The sequence below is a fragment of the Budorcas taxicolor genome, chromosome 5 (genome assembly GCF_023091745.1).
Source record: "Budorcas taxicolor isolate Tak-1 chromosome 5, Takin1.1, whole genome shotgun sequence".
Taxonomy (NCBI): domain Eukaryota; kingdom Metazoa; phylum Chordata; class Mammalia; order Artiodactyla; family Bovidae; genus Budorcas; species Budorcas taxicolor.
The window spans coordinates 12,231,827-12,249,908 of record NC_068914.1 but is presented as its reverse complement, the minus strand read 5'-3'; the positions used below and the strand labels follow the sequence as shown (position 1 = coordinate 12,249,908).

General features: G+C 51.6%; 1 protein-coding gene across 3 annotated transcripts in view; it reads right to left on the bottom strand.

The window, feature by feature from the left end:
• Positions 1-733: 733 nt before the first annotated feature.
• DLG5 (discs large MAGUK scaffold protein 5) overlaps positions 734-18,082 on the bottom strand; it is a 120,665-nt gene continuing 103,316 nt past the window's right edge. For 2 of the 3 annotated variants that reach the window (XM_052639547.1, XM_052639548.1), the window contains exons 21-32: positions 17,666-17,828; positions 17,424-17,557; positions 16,514-16,660; positions 14,196-14,379; positions 13,458-13,606; positions 12,445-12,615; positions 11,349-11,545; positions 5,692-5,835; positions 5,331-5,458; positions 4,667-4,776; positions 3,883-3,992; positions 734-2,432 (exon numbers count right to left, since the gene is read on the bottom strand). In XM_052639547.1, the coding sequence (XP_052495507.1) occupies positions 2,329-2,432; positions 3,883-3,992; positions 4,667-4,776; positions 5,331-5,458; positions 5,692-5,835; positions 11,349-11,545; positions 12,445-12,615; positions 13,458-13,606; positions 14,196-14,379; positions 16,514-16,660; positions 17,424-17,557; positions 17,666-17,828 (1,741 nt within the window). In that variant the 3' untranslated portion in view covers positions 734-2,328. The remainder of the gene's footprint in view (positions 2,433-3,882; positions 3,993-4,666; positions 4,777-5,330; positions 5,459-5,691; positions 5,836-11,348; positions 11,546-12,444; positions 12,616-13,457; positions 13,607-14,195; positions 14,380-16,513; positions 16,661-17,423; positions 17,558-17,665; positions 17,829-18,082) is intronic. The other variant, XM_052639549.1, reaches the window with a different exon arrangement.

Sequence of the window (18,082 nt, the reverse complement as noted above, 5' to 3'; positions counted from 1 at the left end):
AGGTAATGGTACTGAGGCAACAATATCAGGCAGTGTCTCAGAATGGAGAGGAAGATTCCTCTCAAGGATAAAAAGACAGGGGGGAATGTTAGGACCAAACTGAAGCCAGGACAGGCTCTAAGGGGCAGGCTAGGCCTGAGAAAAGCTGAGGCTCTGGGAATTCCCACAGGCAGTGTAGCTCGACCAATCAGAAAAAAATCCCCGTAGCCCCCCTGCCCGTGCCAGACCTGAGCCAATCCGGATAGGGATGCGAGGTTTAAAAGTCCCACGTGCACGCGTGCGGTTTAACCAATCAGCTATGCTGTTACAGAAACAAAGAACCATCTGTATAAAAGTATATGTGATTCAGCACTCGGGGCCTTTGTCTGATTCCACGGTGCTGGATAAAACATGGGTCCTGGCTCGAGCTGGTAATAAACCCCTTTATGCTTTTGCATTGCTGTGGACGTCTTATTCTCAATTTTGGGGACTCGGACTCTGGGCATAACAAGATGGACACATGGGAGGAAAGGAGGGAGTCAGAGGGGCTGACCCTGCAGATGAGAGGGGCACCCAATCATCGCGAGAGTTGGAGGGAACCTCAGGGAGCGGCCAGCTCCAGCCAAATGCCGTGGGGGTGGGGGACGGCTGTCTCAGACGTAGGAGAAAAGAGCCGAGGACGCCGGGGAGAGGTGGAAAATGCATGAAACACAGGTGTCTTCACAACGAGTTACAGAAATTGACCTTTATTTATTGTACTAAAGTCTGTTTAACTTTTGATACAAAGGAAGGTTTTAGTACAGAAAACCCCAGTCTGTGAGAACAGTACCCGTGCACACTGTACCATCTCTGTGCCAACCCCAGCCGCCCAGAGCAGCGGCCCCGCGGGCGCCAGCGAAACCGCGTGCCAGCCTGTGGCTGGTCCTAGCTGTCGCAGCCAGAACGCGTGTACCTGTGAAACAAGGGCAGCACGGAGACGGAAACGTGTCTCCTTGCGAACGACTGTGCAAGAAAATATATCCCTTTTTTAAAAAATGTCAGTATGGCTAAACTATAATCTAGTGTCTAGAATTACAAAGAATAAAATGAAATCAGCAATTTCTTGCTAGTAAAATGAAATGTTAGGAACAGTATTAAAATAGAGGTCCTACCCCAGTGACACTTACCCAGAGCCCCGTACAGTACCTATTATTAACAGGACACACAGTTTAAAGAGGAACCACACCAAATCTTCAGCCAGAAACATCTGGCATCAGATGCGTTAAAAAACAAAACAAAACACAGCCATCCTCGTGGAGCTCTGCTCATGTTGTGAGAGCTGAAGCCAAGACTAGACAGATCCCAGCTTCTCTTGAATTTTAACAGTGACCACATTGATCCTTAAGCTTCCGTTAAGAGCTCTCTTTTCAGAGTCTGAAATACGAATTGTTTTTAGATCAAACAGAGCTGATGTCCCTGCCCCATTGTAAAGCATTTGGGAATTACTCTGCAAAATCTGCACTGGTAAAGGCTGTCACTATTCACAGAACCTAAGGAGGACCCAGTGGCATGCCTCAGCCCCAGCCTGACACCCTGCCCAGAACTGGCTGTGTCACAGTGAACCCACGAAGCTCTGAGGACCAGAGAGAATGCTGGAATCATGAACACAGGTGGATGAGAAGTAAGAGGTGGCAGGAGACGAAGGCTGAGGGACGCGCCTATGAGACGGTGGAAGTCACCTTCCTAGGTGCAGGAGGAGAGCGCGCAGCCCCACGAAGGCACTAGTTCCGCACGCAACGACGGTCTAAACAGCCGCAGTCATAGGGCCTTCCAGGAGAGGGGCCGCCGAGGAGCGGGGCATTCGTCAGAGCTCTGGCCCCACCGCTAAGACCCTCCCAGAGCAAAGTGGCCCCCAGTGAGGTTCCAGAGTCGTTTCGTTGAAAGCAGGCACAAAACCAACACCAAAGCGACAGTGAGGAAAAGGGCGGGGGCTGGGCAGCGACAACATGGAGCCATTCAAGTAAACATAAGCCACTGAATACTTAGAAAAGGCTTGTAAACTTGTGATCTGAAAGGTTCTCTTTGCAGCATCTGTTGAGCTGGCTACAAGGAAGGTTGGTGTCAAGTCCCCCACTCCACAATCTCTGTCTTAAAGCACACACGTGTGGGAGAAGCGCAGTCCGCTGGCCGGGGTCTGGGTCCCGTCCGTCTGTGGCCTTCCGTGTACAGAGGAGGTGCTTCTGGAGCCCCGGTTCATGGATCCCTCCCCTTCGTGTTTACACACAGAGGCATCTATCCGTAGTCACTGCAAAGAGCTGCGCCAGGCGGTCGGGCTGGAGGCCAAGCTACAGTCATCCCCAGCGCTGTGTTCTAGAGAGGGCAGGCTGGGATCCACAGGACTTTATTTTGCTCTTGATTGACCACTGCCAAGATCTGAGTACAAATGCTCGACAGGGCTCCTCCCTGGACGACCCCTGCAAGAGAGTCCCCAAACACACACGTCATTGGCTGGGAGGAAGACGCCCAGGAGGAGGCGAGTAAACAGATCTTTCGCTCTTCCTGGTGCTCTGCCTGTTTTCAGCTACTTGGCTCAACTGCTCTACCCCTGCCTCACTTCTCTTTCATCAGCAAGAAATTGGAAAAGAAAAAAAGAGTTGAGTGCAAATCACTTTGGCTTTTTATCTATCCCTCTCGGCAACTGTTCATACGATGTTAAAATCTGGGGCTCACATGAAGGCTGGGGTCTGATTTTGCCAGGTTGCCCTGACCCCTGTAATCGGGGTGACAGGATGTGACTATGCAAATTTGCCAGCCTCCACAGCAGGGATGACCCGGGCTGTGTGCCTAGTTGTGCAACGGGGAGTCCCAGTATATTGGAATGCAGTCTGGGGTATGTTGTAATGGTCCAGTTGGCAGCAAGATTCTAGAGGGAACAAGGCTGGGTCTCAAGAGCTGGGCAACCCACGGCCCAGAGAAGATTCTCAGCAAAGATGATGAGCCATCCCCAGCTCTGGCTCAGGCCTGCTGCTCAGCAAGGTTTCAGCACCACGGCCCAGCAGACACTAGACGAGGGCTCTGTGTGTGCTCCATGGAACAGCGCCATGCCCTGGCTTCTTGCCACAGATACTGACAGTGAACGTTTAGAAATTGCTATGACAATGCGACGGAGCAATTTCACATCTGCTAAATCTGATAAGTCAAAGCCTGTATGTCATAAGTTTTGAAGTTTTAAATTTTCCTTTCTCTAGTAAATTGCTACAGTATTTAACTGAAATATAGGCCTGTAATGGATGTGAAATTAAAACACAAACACATTTACACGTACACAGAAGAGCCAGGGCTGGGTTCTGAGACCAAATAGTGCATGAGAAGCACCCATCATAACACTCTCTACAAGTTAATTAAAAGCACAGTCTCCATCTCTCTTGACCACAATGCTGTTATGCCCCCTACCAATGACTGATTTCATGGAAGAAGTTGGAAGCCACCAAGTACGATGGCAACTGCTAAATTAAGAGTTTCTTTTAGTTTGCCTTGTTTCAAAGCTAAGAGACAGTAATGGTGCAGTTTGTCTTCAGACTCCACTGCAAAACTGGCCTACCCTGGAGGATGCCAGGGATAGACGGTCACAGCCACCACTGCTGTGCCACCTGCCTAGGGAATGCTGGAGCGGTGCCTGTGCAGCCATAACTCAAGACCAGATTGTGACCCAAGGCCAGAATCCGTGAACTTTACCTCTGGATCGACAAGTCCCCGATGTGGCCCTGTGCCTGCACTGAGATCATCTGTAATGAAAGTGCTCACTGCGGTGGCATCACCAGGCACCCCGGAAGTGCGGGCTATAACACCTCTAAGAAGGGCATCCTTGGGAAGGCTGTGTCCGTCCTTGCCACCCGCTCCTCTTTGGGCCTGACGCATACCTACCTGTGAAGTACCTGCTGTACTCCTGTTCAATCTTCTGAGCCGTCTCAAACTGCTCTTTGGAATGCCTCTGAGTCACCTTGTCCTTCAGGTAGATGGGGTCTCTCTGCTCCCTATCGGGACATCCAGGAACCTGGCTGAGCCTTCTCACCTTCCCCATGCCCTCCTCTCAGCTTCTCTGTCCAGAATAACAGGGCTATCCCCCACCGCCCGTGCGCCCCTGGTGGAGCACAGGGCAGCCTGCTGGCCCCACAGGGAGCTCTGGGCAGAGAAGGGGAAGAGATCAGATGCCCCAGCTGGCCCCCGAGTGCAGGTACCAGAAGTCTGGGAGCGCCGAAAGGTAAAGGTAGGCGGGGAGCATATGGGGGCTTGGCAAGTCATTAGCCTAACCACAAAAACTGAAGCTCAGTAAGAGCAAAGGCCCATCCACATCACAAGTCAGCTCCTGGTAGAGCTGGGCTGCCCAGTTCCTATGTCGCTGTGACCACCAGGACGAAAGGTGGGAGAGGGAGAGAGGGCGTGGGGGTCAGGAGGGAGGGAAGCAGACAAAATGGCACAGACTCGAGGCACTGCGGCGGCCCCCCGACAGCACGGAGAGGACCGGGGGGCACTGTGCCAGCTTAGCACGACTGGCTTAACGTGACTGGTGTGAGACGCGCACGTGGGGGAGGGCCACTCCCACACAGGACGCCTGCTCGACGCCAATGCCCCGCCACCTCCTGTGGCTTTGAGCCAGCAGCCCGTGCCCAGCACGGCCCGGGCCGAGCCCGCGGGGCCTGGCACCTACTTGATGTGCTTGGCGCTCTTGTAGTGGATGAAGATGACGATGGGGTAGATGTGCATGTGGTGCAGCCGCTCGATGGCGTGGGGGGCGACGTCCAGGAGGCAGTGCCGGTTCTGCAGGGAGGGGGCGGGGGAGCACCGGGCAGGGGCCAGCTGGGCCTCAGGGACCCAGCCCTCGTCTGCCACGGAGGGGCCCCACTCCTCACCCGACACTGCCCGGCCTCGCCCTACCCGTGAATAAGTCAGGTGGTACTGATGAGCAAGGCAGCTTGTTCATTCTGACACGAAGAGGGCATGTGACACCCGGTGGGGAAACCTCATCCAGGGAAATCTCTCCCCACTAGGCTGTCGGCGTTGATGATGGCCAAGGCTGGGAACGGGGGCCATGTGGGGTCTGGACAACCCAACTCCAAACCCCTTTCCTGCCTTTACCCAGAAAACCATTCTGACATGACGAGGGCATGACACCCAGTGGGGAAACCTCATCCAGGGAAATCTCTCCCCACTAGGCTGTTAGCGTTGATGATGGCCAAGGCTGGAACGGGGGCCATGTGGGGTCTGGACAACCCAACTCCAAACCCCTTTCCTGCCTTTACCCAGATACAGGAACGTTCTAAAGAGCCACCCCACTTGGCCTCAGAAACCTTACCCAGAAAGCCAATGGGTACCTTTTCTGTGATCTCCTTTATGGAAGCCACAGTGGTCACGTCAAAGTGGCCACTCCTCCGCTTGTAATCGACAAACAGGCAGTCTTTGACGCCCCGCTCGATGGCCTGCTGGGAGGCCTTCATCACCTCTGCAAAGCACAGACACAGGAATCAGCAGGTCGGGCGCCGTGAGCCATCACTGCACGGGCTGGGGAAAGCACTGCACGGAAACCCAGCCCTGCCAGCCTCACTCCCAGAGAAAGAGCCAGAGGCTGAACAGTGATGCGACCCAAGTCAGAAGGATGAAAAGACTGTGAGATCCATCCCCAGGAAGCAGGTGAACAAACACAGACACAGACACAGGCCTGAGGGCCGCCCTTACCAAGGGGGCATCTGCAGAACTTGCCGGGTGCCTCGTTCACCAACATCTCCTTCACCACATCCAGGAAGGGCCCCAGGATCAGGACGGGCCTCAGGGAGGTGCAGTCCACCTTTTGGACCCGCTGATAGGCCAGGCTCACTGAATCTGCAGGGAAGAGGGCAGCAGAGGATGGGTATCCACCCGGAGCAGAGGGAGGGCCGCCGGGAGGGGCTGGGGACTCACTGCTCCCCTGACCTTGCTTACCCCAGACAGACCTATCTCCTTCACTCCACAGATCCAGAGAGCCAGGGACCCAGCTCACCCTGGTCTGCCTGGGACTCGCCCAATTTTAGCACTGAGAGTTCCACACTGCAGGCACACCAGGGCACGGCCACTCCTGCACCGTGTCCCCACTCCTTGGACACCCAAGGCGTTGCAGCACTTTATTCTGCTCAAATTCTCTTATGTGTGTTCAGCACACGGTCCCCTCACTACTAGGCACTCTGTTCTCTACACATGCCACCTCCCCTGAGTGGGGCGGGTCGTGTGACCCAGACCTGCCCCATGCAGTGAGCAAACTATCCCCCTTCCCATGAGCTGAAACGGACAGGACCAGGGGCAGCGACCCAGCTCTGATCCTGCAGACGACAACTACCCTCAGGAAATGACAGAGCCACAAGACAAAAGGGACTTGGCTCCCTGACGGTCCCCAGAACAGAGCTGCCTCCAAGGGACGACCCACCAATCCAGACTCGTACGTGGCAGAGAAAGAAGCTTCTTATGCTTCACCCATTGTTATTTGGTCTCAGTTACAGCACTCAAACCAATATCCTAGTTGATACATGTAGTTAAGTCTCCTCTTCCACAAAAAGAATAAAAAAATGCTCACAGAAAGAGCCTAAAACCAGCATGCAAATATCTTCCTGACACCTCTCAGGTACCAATCACTGTGCTGGCAACTCAGAAACACTTTTAAAAACTTTTTAAAGAATAGAAAGCACAGACCTAGGGCCAAGAACTTCCTCCAAGAAGAGAGAAAAACATCCCCTCTTTTAAAACTCTGAACATGACAGGTAAGCTAGGCATCCTCTCCAACCCCCCTTCTCCAGTCTTGGTCCCAGGCAGCTTCCTCTCAACTAGCATCATAGTTGGTTATGAGGATTCAAGGTATATCCCATGGACAGAGGAGAGTGGCAGGCTACAGTCATTGGGTCACAAAGAGTCAGACACAACTATAAAGTATATCCTTTTACATGCTCAGAAAACCTAGAAAATACGTATGTCCAACAAAAATGACATACAATAAATATTCTGTAACTCCCTCTTCCACTCAGTCTTATGTTTCTGTTGAAAGCATCCCTGTTGCTTCACACTGATCCCCCTTTATCCTTTGCAGCATCCTCACACATGAAGGCACCACACCTCTCCATCTCTCTGGGTATGGACATTAAGACCATGTCTTCAACTCAACAGAATTGTCTTCTCCCCTAATGACTATTAACATTCCACACTGAGGGGCACCAATTTAGAAGTTTTCTGATCCTCTCAGAATAATCTGCTTTGTCAGAAGTCCTCATAATAACAATCACAGGGCTCCAGAGCCACTCACAAGCATGATATCCAACCAGAGTCAGAGGCCCAGAGAAAATAAACTCCCTGGGAAGGGTAAATATACAAACATATAATCTGGAAGCAACCTAATGGAGGTATGTAGACTCCTTTTAAAACTGGTACAGATATTAAAATCAAAAGCATTAAAGTAATCATGTACCTAATATTCACATAATATAAAAGGAGGTAATTGGTGTCATCCATAACATAAAGGAGTGGGGGGAACACAGATGTAGCTTTTATATAAGATTGAAATTAAGCGATCATCAGTTTAAAGTGAATTGCTATAACCTGAAGATATTTTATGTAACAATAGTAACCAAAAAAAAAAAAACACCAAAAACTATAAAATATACACAAATGGAAATGAGAAAGAAATTAAAACATGTTACTACAAAAAAAAAAAATCAATGAAATACAAAAGAAGGCAGCAAGGAAGGAAAAGATATGATGAAAAAGCAACAAGACATATAGAAAACAACTAGAAAATAGTCTTTCATATGAGCAATGAAGTATAAATGGTTTAAATGCCCCAATTAAATGATGCAGATTGGCTGGATGCATAAATAAAAAAGATCCAACTCTATGCTGTCTACAAGAGACTCACTTTAGATCTAAGGACATACATAGGCTAAAAATGAAAGGACAAGAAAAAATAGTTCATGCAAATGGGAATCTAAAGAGAGCAGGAGTGACCATAATTGTATCAGACAAAATAGACTTGAAGACAAAACTGTCACAAGAGACAAAGAACATTATAGTAGGATAAAAAGATCATTTCTCCAAACAGATGTATCAAGCATAAATATATGCGCACCCAGCACTAGAATTCCCAAGTAAGTCACTAGAATTCCATCCAGCTGACGGAACTGAAGGGAGAAACAGACGATACAGCGTCAGGACAGGGCTTCAACATCCCGATTTCAATTACGGACGGTACAACCGGTGCTGTGCTGCGCTAAGTCGCTTCAGTCGTGTCCGACTCTTTGCGACCCTACGGACTGTAGCCCGCCGGGGTCCTCTGTCCATGGGACTCTCTAGGTAAGAACACTGGAGCAGCTTGCCATGCCCTCCTCTGGGGGATCTTCCTGACCCAGAAACTGAAGCCACGTCTCTAATGTCTCTTGCACTGGCAGGAGGGTTCTTTACCACTAGCACCACCTGGAAACCCAGCACAATCAGACAGAAAATCAATGAGGAAACCTCACTCGAACAACATTATAAACCAATGGACCTAGCAGACTCCCCGCTAGAGCCTCCAAGGAAGCACGGACCTGCCAACACCGTGATTTTGGCCCAACAGTACTACTTCTGGACTTCTGGCTTCCAGATCTGCGAGAGAATAAGCGCATACTGTGCTGACCACAAAGCTTGTAACGTATGTTGCAAAAGCCCCAGGAAATGAATACACAGTGAAAGCTAGAGGACAATGAATAATATCTTTAAAATGCATGGATAAAATATCGACCCACCTACAATTCTATATCCAGTGAAAATCTGCAGAATCATGGGAAAATTGGCAAACAGAAACTGAGACTGTCACCAACAAACCTGCATCACAAGAAATGCTAAAGATCATAACAAGGCCACAGTCCATGGGGCCGCAAAGAGTCAGACCTGAGTGAGAAGCTGAGCACACACACACACACACACACACACACACACACACACACACGCAACGGGCATGTTAACTATAGCTAACCTTACTGTGGTTAATCTTTTGCACCTCATACACATATCAAATTATCGTTTTGTACACCTTAAACTTACACGATAATATATGTCAGTTATATCTCATGTTGGAAAAAAAAAAGAAATGCTGAAGGGAGTGTACATCAGAAAGAAAAAATCAGAGGGAAAGAGGATGACAGGAAGGAATGAAGAATAATGGGAAGGATAAATATAAGTGAATGACTGATGCGTAAATCAGTAACACTGCTGGCTTTAAAAATATGTATAAAATGAAAACGATAATCAAGCAAAAGGTAGGAAGGAGGTAAGGAAGTCATGGTGTTCTGATGTTTTAAAATTATTGCAGAAGTGGTCAAAGTCATGATTCATGTTAGTAGTAAGTCAGATACACATTGTGAGGGCTGCTGTAATCACCACCCCCAAAAGAAGAAAAACTAAGAGATTGAGGAGGGGGCAGAATAATAAAAATGCTTGATTAATCCAGAAAAAGTAAGAAAAGGGAACATAAAATGGGCAGGATAACAGAAAACAAATAGTAAGATGGTAAATGTATCAGTGATGATATCAGTAATTCAGTACTCTGATTAAAGGATAAAAATTGTCACTGGTGCATTCAAACATGAAAATACCTCAGGCTGTACACTTTTCTATAGATGTATTTGCACTTTTCTATACACATGTCTCAATAAAATGAAAAAAGATGAAGTGTCACGGTGAGTTAAAAAAAAAAAACCCTACATGCTGCTTACAGAGCCACGTAAATATGAAGCTGTAAAAAAGTATGAAACGACGGAAAAAGATGAACTATGCAAACACGTAACCAATAGAAAACTGGTGTGATAATTATACTTTAACAAGATAGAGATAGTTTTCTGGCCTTTTTCAAGGCCAGAAACATTACTAGAGATAAAACATTTTATAATGATAAAAGGGTCAATTTAACAGTACGATATAACTATTTAAAGACAACTTCAAAATGTGTGTGTGCACGCTAAGTCGCTTCAGTAATGTCCGACGTTTTGTGACCCTGTGGACTGTAGCCTGCCAGGGTCCTTGGTCCATGGCTTTCTCAAGGCAATACTGGAGTGGGTTGCCATACCCTTCTCCAGGGGATCTTCCTGACCCGGGAATTGAACCGCGTTTCTTATGTCCCCTGCAATGGCAGGCGGGTTCCTTACCACCAGAGCCACCTGGGAACACCCCATAACTTAAAAACATATAATGAAAAAAAACACACTGAAGAACTGCAGACTAGACAAGTGGCTATTCCCCAAAGACATCTCCTGGATATACACCACAGACCAGAGATGCTGTCTACAGAAGAAAAGAGAAAGGAGGACCAAGCAACTATCACTGTGAAAAGACAGTCTTTTTTTTTTTTTAACATTTTAAATTTTAAAATGTAAAAACCTATTTTCAGCTTGAAGGCCATATTAAGAGCAGGCGGTGAAGCAGATCTGGCCCATAGGCTCTGGTTTGCCAACTCCTGACCTGACTATCCTGACTGTGGGCCGTGAGCAAGGGTGGGACTCACTCAACTCACTGTGCCGAAGACCTGAAGTAACACGTGAGGAAGCAGAGGAGGAGGAGGCCAGCTGTCCTGCCTTCTGAGGCCCACTGCCCACCCCACCCCCACAGCCTGCCTATGAGGGAGGGCACACCTTCCAGGAAGGAGTCACACCCGGGGGTCCAGGGACCAGCATTCATCAGAGCCTCCTGCTTTACAGGACAAATATACCGCTCCACAGGGCAGCCTGCCAAAGGATGCCTGACACTCCCTGACATGCAGCCCCAGGACTGGGCAGGTGCGTGGCCCTGGGAGGATCTTGTAAGGATAGACACAGGAGTAAAGCCAGGAAGGTTACCACCAAGCAGCCTAGAATAACCCCACAACAAACTAGAGGCAATGCACCGGGCAAGAACTGCTTTTTGCCCACCCAATACCCATTCTTCCTTTCTTCCTTACTAAGAGAACCTGCTTTACTGAAGCCAGCAGGGCACCAGTGAAAACCTTGCCATTTCAGCCTCCCTTGCAGTTGTAAGCAGTCAATGAGGTGTAAGTGGAAAATGAAGAGTGGGGCTTCCAGGTAAGCTGTTTAAAGAGGCACACTGTTGCCATGCCCTTTTCTTCTCCTTGCTGCCTGAACGTGGATGTGATGGCGGGAGATGGGGAGACCGTAAGGACGGAGGACGCATCCTACAGGTGGTACACTCTGAAGGCTGCAGCACCACCAGCCCAGCCCAGACACATTCCTTGACCAATTACGTCTGAAAAAAGCAAACCTCTGTCTTTCAAGTCACTGCAGTGAGGCTTCTGTGGTGAACAGCAAACCTCAGCCTGCAAGCCTGCTGGAGAAGCCAGCTCAGTCACTTGCCTTCGAAGAGTGGAATGGAGTCATTGGAAAAGGTGTCCAAGGCAAGGAGGTCTTTCCCATCTTTGGACCCGCTGCGTTTGTGCTTATGTTTCCTTCGAAAGAAGGATCTGCGTGCAGCCGCCGAGAGCGTCTTTGCGGCGCTGTTTTCATCTTTGACTTCAGACATGCTGAGCCTCCGGGAGAATTCTTGGTCCATTCTGAAGACGAGAGTACAGCAGTGCTGGGAAGGGCCAAGGGACCATCGCCTGTCGCCCTGCCCACCTGCGCCAAGGAGGGTCAACGCCGGGGCTCCAGGCTCCCCCACCACCCTCTGCAGGCTTCCCGGCCACTTCAGCACCCAAGCCCCCGAGGACCCCCTGATGCCAGTACTCTGGGGTGGCACACAGACCAATGCTGGGCAAGTTCTCAGAGCAGGTCAACTCCTATATTCAGGTGAGGGTCAGAGGGCACTGCTAAGACAGCCTTCACTTGTGACACTAAAAGTTATAATTCCAGCCACAAAAAGGAGGAAAGCATAGAAATGTACTGTAACAGAAGAACCTTGAAAAAAATCATGCCAAGTATAGGAAGTTGGTCACAAAAGACCATGTGCTGTATGTGTGACTCCATTCATGGAAAGTCCAGACAGGGAACCTTGTAGAGACAGGTTCCAAGGAGACCAGGGGTGGCTCAGGGTTGGCAACAGGGGGCAGGCAGACAGAACAAGGCAGGTAGCTGAAGGGCACAGGGCTTCTCTCTGAGATGATGAAAATATTCTCAAATTGACTATGGTCATGGTTGCACATATCTGTGAAAACACTAAAAGCTAAGCAATTGCATACTTTGGATAAATCGCCTGGCACATGAATTATATCTCAACAAACATAATTTTAAAAAAGCATGTCTCCTAAGTTGCCGCTACACTTCTGTATAGCACTGACTTGGATACATCACTGACCTAAACTTGGAACAGCTTTTTGAACAAGCGGCTCTGGCAAAACTTACAGACCAGAAGCTGAGACGACGTCAGAATAAGCCCCCAGCAGCCCAGGCCGTCATCACGTGGGACGTCCCCACGGGTGCCGCCCGCCCCAGCCCCAGACTCTAGAACACTCACACGTATTTGCTGGGGATCTGCCCGCGCTGGATTTTCTGGGCATTCTCATCCAGCTGCCAGGCCATCCAGGACCCAAATGAGCCCTGGGGCAAGGTGTCATCCACGTACAGAATGTCGTCTTTCTTAAAGCTCAGCTCGGGCTCCACCTCTGCCAGTCGCTCATACAGGGCCCTGGACCGGGAGATGGAGGGGAAGAGTCAGGCCACAGGCCACCCCTTACAGCCAAGCTCCCAGGCCCACTCTCCTGCTCTAAAGCTCTCCCCAGACCACGATCAGGACCCATCTCTCCCCATTCTAGCAGCAGTTCCCAAAGGAGGGAGCCCGGGCTCCTGGAGATCAGGGCTCCCTCACGCCCATCAGATAAAAGCCTTTTTGCCAAGAACCAAGGCCATATCTCCACTTCCAAAAGAGTCTTTCCCATTTGTACCCCTCCCACATCAAAGGTGATGTTCCTACACAGCGGAAACATCTCAGAATGGAAACGTGCCATCCTTGACTGAGGAGGGTGTGCCTAGACATAGGGACCCCGAACCTCATGGAGCACAGTCAATCAGTATTTTCCATTCTTGTGTGGCCTCAGATCTCATGAAGAAAGCTGCATGCCTCCTAGAACATGCCTGATGCCTGTCCCCCACCCCCTACTCCACCCTTTTCCGGTATTACTTCAGGGCACTCTGGATGCTCTGACATACACAAACACTGCAGAGGGATCTGCCGACCTGAGTCAGGAGAGACCCGGAGAGGGGCACGGGCCACAGGAAAACGAGGCTCAGTGGTCTTAAACTTCCCCAGGCCCAAAACCCTAAAGAGAGAGCCTGTCTCACCCTAGGAGCTTCCAAGGGTTTTTGTAAGTCACAAGCATCTCATCATAAGCTTACAATTTGGGGCCCAAGTAATAATGCTCATAGTCCCATCCCTCAAGGGCAAGAAACACAGGGTCATTCACAGGGAACAGCCTCCACCAAAAGCCCCTCCCCAAGTGCCAAGTCCCTGGCAGCCCTGGCCACTGATACCTGATGTAGAAACTGTCGCCAGGCAGGCCCTTGACCTTGGAGAACTCCTCAGGGCGGTACTGCACCTTCAGGCGGACACTGTCCTTGGGCTTTAGCATCTCCACGTAGACCTCCTCCACCGTCTTGCTGCGTACGTCCAGACCGCCGTACTACCCAGAGACGGGAGGCAGGGGTCAGAGGGCAGAAGCAGGGAGGCCTGGGTACCCATGAGGGGCCAGTAGTGGGATAAGGAGGAGATTCAGCATCCCCATCACTGGGCATCCATCTGCCCCACGTCCACAGAGGCTGAGGCCTCTGCCGAGTGCCTGCTCTGCCCTCCACTGCTCCCAGCAGAGACCCTGTTCTAGCCTCCCAGCCAGTAAGGCCCACTGGAAACGTGGCACTTCCCCTTGCTAACGCTCGTTGCTGCTTTCAGCACCTACAACCTGCCTCCCCTATCCAACAGGAGACCCAGTGAGAGGGAGATGGCACCCGCCATCAGATTAGAGTCCTGGTCCTACTACTGCCAGGTGCGGAGCATCTGCCTCCTCCGATGCCAGTGCCCAGGCTGGGTCCTAATATGCCTGATATGCCTGCTTCCCTAATACTTACCCAGAGTGGGTCCGGGGAGCATTCAACACCCAAGGGGGATGCCAGCAGAGGCTGTGCTCCCCCGCCTCCCATGTCACCTGAGACGGCAGGAAGCCCGACATGTGGGCAGAGGGCAGCCTGGCTGCTGCTCAGCAGCTCAGAACTTACCTCAAGGATGAGGTCCCCGGGCACAAGGCCGTCGGCGCCCTTGGCAGGACTGTCGTCCTCCACCTCGGCCACAAACACCCCGTGCAGGTTCCCTCCACATAAGTGCACGCCAAGCTCCAATTGCGACTTCTTGATGAAGACGACTCGTGGCTCTGGGGTCTTCTTGGTGGCATCTCCCACCGTCCTTTCAGGAAGGAAAACGAAGCTCTTCAATTGTTCACAGGAAGGGAGGCAGGCGCGAAGAAAGATAAAAGAGCGGTGACACCCTAACCATTTTCTGCTCCCCTCTAGGGTCTCATAAGGCCCCAGAACCAGGAGCCAGGAGCAAGGCGGACAGAGACTCTGCCGCTAGTGGCTCGGTTCATAGGCAGGGCACTGAGATGAGGCAGAGGTGAGCACACAGCCATGGCCACACAGCCACTCAGGGAGAGTGGACCTCACAGCCGCTATTTCCAGCCCAGCTGTCCAGCACACGTCGTGGGTTGCATCTCACCCACCTGGATTGCACTTGTTTTCCTAACTTTGTTCTCCTGAGAAAGTCAGAGCCAGGGTAACCTCCAGGCCACAACTCATTCGGCAAATGTTTACTGAGCAGTGTCTATGGCCCAGAGGGTGCTGAACCAGAAGCCACCAAGGAACTCACAACACAGGGACGCTGAAAGGCTAGCAAATAAACTGAGCAAAGGCAACGGGGCAGCAATGGAGCCTGATGAGCGGGACCTCAGGGGAGGAGCCAGAGAGTGACAAAACTTCTGCTGCAGGCAAGTATAGCCAAGATTGCCGGGAGAAATATCAGTAACCTCAGATATGCAGATGACAACACCCTTAGGGCAGAAAGTGAAGAGGAGCTAAAGAGCCTCTTGATGAAAGTGAAAGAGGAGAGTGAAAAGCTGGCTTAAAACTTAACATTCAGAAAACGAAGATCATGGCATCTGGTCCCATCACCTCATGGTAAATAGATGGGGAAACAATGGAAATGGTGACAGATTATTTTCTTGGGCTCCAAAATCACTGCAGATGGTGACTGCAGCCATGAAATTAAAAGACACTTGCTCCTTGGAAGAAAAGCTGTAACAAACTTAGATAGCATATTAAAAAGCAGAGACATCACCCTGCCAGCAAAGGGCCATCTAGTCAAAGCTATGGTTTCTCCAGTGGTCATGTATGGATGTGAGATCTGGACCATAAAGAAAGCTGAGCGCCAAAGAATTGATGCTTTTGAACTGTGGTGTTGGAGAAGACTCGAGAGTCCTCTGGACTGCAAGGAGATCAAACCACTCAATCCTAAAGGAAATCAGTCCTGAATATTCATTGGAGGACTGAGGCTGAAGCGGAAACTCCAATACTTGGGCCACCTGATGTGAAGAACTAACTCATTATAAAAGACCCTGATGGTGAGAGACTGAGGTAGGAGAAGGGGACGACAAAGGATCAGATGGTTGAATAGCATCACTGACTTGATAGACATGAGTTTGAGCAAGCTCCAGGAGCTGGTGATGGGCAGGGAGGCCTGGCAGGCTGCAGTCCATGGGGTCGCAAAGAGTCAGACATGACTGAGCGACTAAACTGAAGTGTACCCAGTGAAGGGTCACAAGAAGAGCCCTGAAGATGCCCCACTCTCCAGCCTATGACTTCCGTGAAGAGTCCATTAACGCCATGCCAGAGAAAGGGCTCCATCCAGGATTGCAGGGACAGCCTCCCAACCCAGCCTGCATAGCCCTCTCCCCTCCTCCCTTCCAGTTCCTGCAAGAACAGGGCCTCCTCCTGCCCACACTACCACTGGTCCCTCCTCCAGACTTCTCTCCATGCCTACCCTTTGCATGGCTAACCCCTGCTCGTCCTGAACACCGTGACTCAGCTCCCAGCCACGCTCCATCATGGCCCCTGGTCCCCCTCCCAGCACTTCAGCTGTGCTGCACACGCCTGTTCACTGATCTGCCACCCTCAAACCAGGAGCTCCTTGGGGGCAACACTGCTGTGGATAGCCAGAGCCCCAGCCTGGAAGGGTGAGGACTGTGGGATTCAATGTCTGAGAACAAGTGAAGTGAGAAGAGGAGGAGAAAAACAAAAGAAGTAGAGCTAAGAATGAGTCAGTGGAAAAACTAGAGAAAAAAGAGAGAGCAGGAAAGAGAGAGGGAAAAAGGACTGGCAGGCTCCCCACGCCAAATCCTGACAAGCTGGTGAGCCATCTGCAGTGCGGGGCAGCGCTGGGACCCACATCCCTCAGAGGATGTACACGAGCTGCAAAAATGACCCTCCTGGCCGCCCCGCTCAACCCAGGTGCACTGATGGAAGGCTCTTGGCAGGCAGTTACTGACCTGGAGCTGGGGGTGCTCTGCTTGGCTGGGGGTGTGCCAGGGCCCTCGTCCTGCTCCATCAGCGGGTCGATGACAGAGGGATGCTCTGGGGTGGTGGCACCGCTGCCCTGGAGAGTGGAGTGAATACCGACGGGGTCCAGGTGGGAGCTGGGGACAGAGGACAGGAAGAATAAGGAGCAGCAGGCAGCTGCCCAGAGCTATCCCTCTGTGGTGGTGCTGGGCTCTGGGATGTGAACAAAGACCAGGTCACACAGCTCTACGATCTGAGTCCTGAGAAGAGCAAGCGCCTTGGCAGCTTGGACTCAGCTGTCCACCTGCATGATCTGCCTGTCCTCAACTTGAAGACAGATGGTGAGCCTGGGGACACATGAATCGGTTGCCCCCCTTTCCTGTGTCTGAGCATCTCAGCCCCTCCCTCCGCAGGCACTGCAGCACGGGGGCACCAGTGAGCCTGGGGACACATGAATCGGCTGCTCCCCTTTCCTGTGTCTGAGCATCTCGGCCCCTCCCTCCGCAGGTGCTGCAGCACGGGGGCACTTCTCTCTCTCTGCTTACTTGTCCCGCAGCCTGCAGCACAAAGGCAGGTGTCCGGCGTCTGCCCATGGACGGGGGTCGGACCGCTCTATGTGAGAATCCACCAGAGGCCTCAGTGCCTGGCTACCACACACGTGCCGGGGCTTCCTGCTTCATAGGGTGCCTGGCCACCTGTTTCCACACCCTATTTCAGGAGGGGAAGCCCTCCCTTGATATGTCTCTTCTCCAAAGCCCAAGGCTGCTCAACTCTCCCCTCACGGCAGCAGAATCCCCAGAGCTTGCAGCTGCACGTGGTTTCCTCGGAGCAAGCCACACACCTGCGGCCTCCACTTCTCCTCCCGCAGCCCAGATGCCCCTCGGAGGCCCGGGACCTCACCTGGACCGGGAGTGGCTGCTGAGCTGGTGCATGTGCGGGTTGTACTGGGCCAGAATGGTGATGGTGTCACACTGCTGCCCGATGATGAGCCGGGCCTGCTGCTCTGTGGCGCTCCGCAGGTTGATGCCATTGAACTAGGAAACACCAAGAACGGGCTCAGCAAGGAGAGAGGAGGACACGGAGAAGGTCCTGGGACTTAGAAAGGGACGAGGGGAGGGAGAGAAGGGTGGCTTCCCGCTCACCTCAAGTAACTGGTCCCCATACTCAAGGCCAGCCTGGTGAGCGATGCTCCCCCCGGTCACCTTGGAGACGTAGACGCCACCCTTCTCCCCACTCACGATGGAGATGCCCAGTGGCTCGGAGCCCTTCTGCAGCTTCACGTGGCGTGGCTCCTCCACGTAGGGCCTTGGAAGAGAGTCAACGGTTTTGGGGACTCAGACTCAAAGGGAAGGTCTGGGGAGGGTCTGAGGTCAGGCATGCATTCGCTATGCAGAGAGGGCCAGGGAACGTGGACGCTCCTATGACGACACAGCTGGATGGGCACACGATGAAGTCCACCTTCACACAGGGTGATGCTCAACCTCATGCAATACAAGCACGACCCCCAAGACGGACGCAGAGGCACCAGTCCCAAAGTCACAGAGTGGTCTGTGTGAACT